This window comes from Pelobates fuscus, chromosome 11, assembly GCF_036172605.1.
Source record: "Pelobates fuscus isolate aPelFus1 chromosome 11, aPelFus1.pri, whole genome shotgun sequence".
In the NCBI taxonomy this organism is placed as follows: domain Eukaryota; kingdom Metazoa; phylum Chordata; class Amphibia; order Anura; family Pelobatidae; genus Pelobates; species Pelobates fuscus.
In genome coordinates, this window is record NC_086327.1 from 12,056,617 (window position 1) to 12,062,980 (window position 6,364).

The following is a 6,364-nucleotide window of genomic DNA, read 5'->3' on the forward strand; positions in this document are numbered from 1 at the left end:
ACTCTTCCACCAACTGATCGAAAGTCCACAAAATGACATCAAAGCTCATTAAAACATTTTTTATATATTTGACAGAAACAATTGTGTTGGAAGCGCAATAAGGAGGTCACGTCCTAAAAATCAAAATGAAACTAATTTAAATACTAAACGCAAGGAAATCGAATAAAACACGTATAAGTTAATAAGATACAAATGTTAAAAGATACTGAAACACGTCACAGGATAATGTGCTGGTACTGGCATTAATTGATTTTTATTCTATTTATTTAGCAGATTTATTTCTGTAACATATTTATAAGTGAGTAGGCCCCATACCATATTGTAATTTATAATTAGTAAAAGGAAGCAGAACACGTTTTATAGCGGTTTTAAGGCTTGTCGAGATCGTTGCTTGGGTTGGTTCAGCATCCGCTGCACGCCGCGAGCGCACAAACATCACAAATATCCGGGTTCTGCGCAATTCGACCTGAGGAAAAAAAGGAAAACAAATATTAAAATAAACATTAGTGGAACACTAGCAGTTCACTAGTTCAACATAAATTAGGAGAATTTCAAATTTAAGGCCAAACTCCCTGAACCCAAAGTATAGCTGGAGAATATTCCCAGGTCGGCTATTTAACTTGAATTTAAATTGTCGCTTTTGTGAATAACCCTGTTGAAAGCACTGGAACTCAGAGAAGATTTATTTTTTTACATTCCTGGAGATCACTGTTACAACCATCTCTTGGGTTAAAAAAAAAACTACAATATACAAATACTTTACCAAGTTAATTAATCTTCCTCTTTACTCCAATGCTGTTTTTCACAGAGCAGAGAAACACTTTTCTCCATTGAGGCTGCAATCTTCCCCTCTTATCATAGGGTATAAGTTATATACTGTCATTACGGCTTTCTATGCCCTGAGATATATATAATTGTATTTATAACCCCTTAAGGACACATGGCATGTGTGACATGTCATGATTCCCTTTTATTCCAGAAGTTTGGTCTTTAAGGGGTTAAAGAGCGTTTAAGGATATGAATACACATGGTAACAAGATATATATATTATATGTCGAAGCAACCGCTATATAAACAAAAGTTAACAAAATATTGCAATGGTTTCAATTGTGACTGGTCCCCATATCTGTTAGTGGCATTAAGAAATGCAAAAACATAACATACAGGGATACAATTTCTAATTAGTGGGCTAATAGCTGCTTGATCCAAGGAGACATCTGACTGCTATTTTGGGGTCAAGAAGGAATTTTTTCCCAGTTTGTTGCAAAATTGGAAGCTCTTCAGACTGGGTTTTTTGCCTTCTTTTGGATCAACAGCAAAAGCATATGTGAGGAAGGCTGAACTTGATGGACGCAAGTCTCTTTTCAGCTATGTAACTATGTAAACTATGTAAATCTCCCCAAATATTTCAGATATTTGAATATTTGCCATAAATTAATGACCGGTTTATTGTCCCATTTCCTGATAGTTGTTCCAGTATGTCTGATAAGCAAGATACAGGCAGATTGAAAAACGTTTTTATTTTTATTTTTATGTTGTTTTATAACAATGGGAATCTAAAGTTAAAAAAAAGAGTCACACTCAAACCTTAAAGAGTCACTAATGGTCACCAAATCAGTTTTAGCTGAATTAATCAGTTTTGTTGTAGAGATCATGCCTCTTAAGATTCACTGCTCAATTCTCTGCCATTTAGGGGTTAAATCACTTTTGTTTCTGTTTATGCAGCCCTAGCAAGAACTCCCCTGGATGTGACTGACACAGTCTGCATGAAAACAGAATGGTTTCACTTTCAGTTAGATGTAACTTACTTCAAACTGTTTATCTTCTGCTCTGTAAATTGAGACACTCAAAAGAGACACTGTAGGCACACAGACCACTTCAACTCATTGAAGTGGTCTGGGTGCAATGTCCCATGTCCCTTAACTCTGCAATAGTAATTGTTGCAGTTATTGAGAAACTGCAATAATTACTATCCAGGGTTAACTCCACCTCTCGTGGCTGTGTACCAGACAGCCAATAGAGGGCTTCCTGGTTTGAAACGGACCTTTGGTCCGTTATCTGACGCTGGACGTCCTCACACTCTGCATAAGGACCTCCAGCGTCAGATTTATTTCCCTATAGGAAAGCATTGAATAATGCTTTCTGATGGGGAAATTGTAATGTGAGCGTGGCCATTGCCATGCATACGCATTAGGTCTCGCCCGCCGGATGACGTCGGTGGGGGAGGTGCGTGGGCAGAGCCTGTATTCAGGTAAGTGACTGAAGGGGTTTTTAACCCCTTCAGCCCTGAGGGAGGGGGACACTGTAGGATTCTATAGTGCCAGGAAAACTGCATTGTTTTCCTGGCTCTATAGAATCCCTTTAATCACACATGAAGCTCCTGCAGGGTCTAGCAAACTATTAACAAAGCAGGAGATAAGAAAATCTAAATTAAACAGAATTTGCAATAAAGTAAGGATAAACATTAGATGACTATAAACAGGAAGTGTTTAGGAAGGCTGTGCAAGTCGTATGTGGCTGGGGCTGTATAAACAGTTATTTAACTCCTAAATGGCAGTGAACTGAGCAGTGAGACTACAGGGATATGATCTGTACACTGAAAATGCTTCATTAAGCTAAAGTTGTTTTTGTGACTATAGTGTCCCTTTAAATATAAATAGATTTGGTTTTAACATTAGCGTGTCTCATCATAGCAAGGATGGGATGACAGGCCTGTAGTTTATATTAATGTCTGATCTACGTCATGTCACAAGGCAGCAAGTGGAGCCATTACCTAGCCTGGTGAACACCTGCGCAGCGTTGGGTTTGGCGCACACTGGTAAGAACGCTGCCGGCAGTTTGAGACTGCCACATATTCCGTGAGCATCCATTTCTGAAATATCTCTCTGGACTCTGGGATGGGTTTCCTTAAATTTATCAAAAATGTCTTTTAACTTCTTAACATCTGCCAGTGAGAATGCCAGCTCTCCATCCTGTAAAATAATTACAATAATACAATTAACTGCACGTTCATTAAGCAGACATGTTAACGATTTGACGCTATACACATTGGTTTGTGGTCCCTTAGTACTAGCAGTACTTAACAGATATTTCAGGAAACTGAAATCTAAAATTCATATTGAAAGTCTCCGACATGATTTCTTAATATTCGATGATAGCATGCTATAAGGCATTCTGGAACATTAGAATTTGATGCTGAGAGGCTTTCTAGGTGTCTGATACCAGTGTGGAGCTGGGTGGTACATTATAATTCAAAGCTGGACATACGCCAGTCAAGATCTCAATTAAACATTAGGGTCGAGATCTGCTTGAAGCTTAAAGGACCACTACAGTCACCCAGACCACTTCAGCTCAATGAAGTGGTCTGGGTGCCAGGTCCCCCAGGTTCTAATCCTTCAGATGTAAACATAGCAGTTTCATAGAAACTGCTATGTTTATATTGCAGGGTTAATCCAGCCTCTAGTAGCTGTCTTCCTGACAGCTGCTAAAGGGGCTTCCCCAACGCTCAATGCGAATATCGCATTGAGCACGCAGAAGAACGTCCTAATGTCCCTCTTTTTTAGAAGCTCTATATAGTTGGTGTGTCTGAGTGTATAACAGAGCCCCGCAGCAATAATACTCCCAGTAATGTGTCTGAGTGTATAACAGAGCTCCACAGTAATAATACTCCCAGTAATGTGTCTGAGTGTATAACAGAGCTCCACAGCAATAATACTCCCAGTAATGTGTCTGAATGTATAACAGAGCCCCACAGCAATAATACTCCCAGTAATGTGTCTGAGTGTATAACAGAGCTCCGCAGCAATAATACTCCCAGTAATGTGTCTGAGTGTATAACAGAGCCCCCAGCAATAATACTCCCAGTAATGTGTCTGAGTGTATAACAGAGCTCCACAGCAACAATACTCCCAGTAATGTGTCTGAGTGTATAACAGAGCCCCCCAGCAATAATACTCCCAGTAATGTGTCTGAGTGCATAACAGAGCTCCACAGCAACAATACTCCCAGTAATGTGTCTGAGTGTATAACAGAGCCCCACAGCAATAATACTCCCAGTAATGTGTCTGAGTGTATAACAGAGCTCCACAGCAATAATACTCCCGGTAATGTGTCTGAGTGTATAACAGAGCTCCACAGCAATATTACTCCCAATAATGTGTCTGAGTGTATAACAGAGCCCCACAGCAATAATACCCCCAGTAATGTGTCTGAGCGTATAACAGAGCTCCACAGCAATAATACTCCCAGTAATGTGCCTGAGTGTATAACAGAGATCCACATCAAAAATACTCCCAGCAATGTGTCTTTAACCCCTTAAGGACCAAACTTCTGGAATAAAAGGGAATCACGACATGCTACACATCAAACGAAGATTATCACACAGAGATTAATTATTACATAAAGCCAGGAGTTTATTACATGGTTTATAATGTATGACATTGAGTATCTTTGCTCCACATCAAGAGGAGATTATCACACAGAGATTAATTACTACATAGAGCAAGGAGTTATTACATAGAGCATGGAGTTATTACATAGAGCAAGGAGTTATTACATAGAGCAAGGAGTTATTACATAGAGCAGGCATAGGCAACCCCAGATGTTTTGGACTACACCTCCCATGTTGCTTTGCTAGCATTTTGGGTGTGAGAGCATTATGGGGGATGTAGTCCACAACATCTGGAGTGCCGAAGGTTGCCTATCCCTGACATAGAGCAAGCAGTTATTACATAGAGCAAGGAGTTATTACATAGAGCAAGGAGTTATTACATAGAGCAAGGAGTTATTACATAGAGCAAGGAGTTATTACATAGAGCATGGAGTTATTACATAGAGCAAGGAGTTATTACATAGAGCAAGGAGTTATTACATAGAGCAAGGAGTAATTACATAGAGCAAGGAGTTATTACATAGAGCAAGGAGTTATTACATAGAGCAAGGAGTTATTACATAGAGCATAGTGCATTTGCCAAGAATCCCCTATTATACATCGCACAGAGCATATTTTATAAAGCACGTAATACCTTATGTAATGGAGCACATAATCTAAAACATAAAGAATACTTATTATACAAAACACAAAGATTATTGTAGAGAGAGCTGAACGGCCTTTTAAAAATAGAGTTAAAGCTTTGTACATGGAGAGCTGAGTTTATTACATCGAATATCCTTATTGCAGGGAACTTGGAGAAATATCTCACAAAGCTGACGTTACGTATAATCGGTCGCATATTGTAACCTGAAAATGACTTTCAGACGCTGTGTTTTATATTCTGTGTAATAATCCCTGAAATAAGATATTGATAGTATGACAATATTTGACCGTGAGCGTTACCTTTACTTTAAGCTAGTTTTAAAGTAGACACTGGAAATCACCTTTTTTTTTTGTAGATTTTTAATGTAACAAAGTTCCTCAGGGTTTTATATTTAAATAACCCTCGGTGTGTTCACAGCCAAATTGTGAATTCATTTATAACGCCCCTGTATTGCATTCATTAACGTGTTTTTAATGTGTAGAATAGTACATACTGGTGGCCACACATGACAAGGGATGTGGGTAGGATGAGAGTAAATACTTTATCGTTCTTAACCTGCCCCTCTCCATCTGTCCATGAAATACATATTGTCATGTTCCTCTGATTCTTATAAAACTCGAGAACTCTGACCTTCTCAGACAAGTCACAAACCCTGTGCAAAAGATAATGTAAAGTGCCGAGTATGGCTTACCTTAACAATGACGCATGTACAGCAGTGAATCAGGAGCAAAACGCAGAGCGCTTTGGGCCACATGGTGAATCTAGTCTAGTTTGGACCTCACTTCTCTCTCACTCTCTCTGTCTGCGTTTTAAAAGGCGTTGAGCTTGTTATTAAGTAACCTCTACAATGACGATTAGCTTTGATCTTATTGGCACATGAGTTGTCTTTATTGATGTTGACATGAAACCTGACATGTTTTATTTTTATTGAGCGTTAAGTGTGCTCAGCTAATCTCCTGGACCAGGTGGGATATGAGTTGTGCCAAGATTACGAAGATAACTAAACAATTGTTTGTCTTCATTCTTCATATAGACAAACAATTTCTAATAATCACTTAAATTAATTACCTAATCAATGACCTAATCGGGGCTTATTCAGCTATACCACCCATTACAGTTGATGAGACAACACTGAAATAGTGGACTCAGTTGGTGCTGATGTGAGGGAAGGTACCACTTGTGTGTTCCTCATGTGATGTTGACATGAAAGTGGCTTTATACTGTCTAGAATGTACGTGTGAATGGAACATATCAGCTATGAAGAAAGGTTAACAAATTTAAACCTCTTTAGTTTAGAAAAACATCGCCTGAGAGGGGATATGATAACA

General features: G+C 38.9%; 1 protein-coding gene across 1 annotated transcript; it reads right to left on the reverse strand.

The window, feature by feature from the left end:
* Nucleotides 1–401: 401 nt before the first annotated feature.
* On the reverse strand, nt 402–5,790 carry LOC134576729 (guanylin-like). The gene is made up of 3 exons (XM_063435445.1): nt 5,728–5,790; nt 2,774–2,972; nt 402–466 (listed from the first exon to the last, which is right to left on the reverse strand). Exons 1-3 carry the CDS (start codon nt 5,788–5,790, stop codon nt 402–404), a joined length of 327 nt encoding a protein of 108 aa, XP_063291515.1.
* Between the last annotated feature and the right edge of the window lie 574 nt (nt 5,791–6,364).

Coding starts and splice junctions, on each gene's coding strand:
- LOC134576729 (XM_063435445.1), bottom strand. CDS start 5,790: ATGTGGCCCAAAGCGCTCTGCGTTTTGCTCCTGATTCACTGCTGTACA. Junction 2,973..5,727: donor GTACATGCGTCATTGTTAAG/GTAAGCCATACT, acceptor ATTATTTTACAG/GATGGAGAGCTGGCATTCTC. Junction 467..2,773: donor GCAGGTGTTCACCAGGCTAG/GTAATGGCTCCA, acceptor TTTTTTCCTCAG/GTCGAATTGCGCAGAACCCG.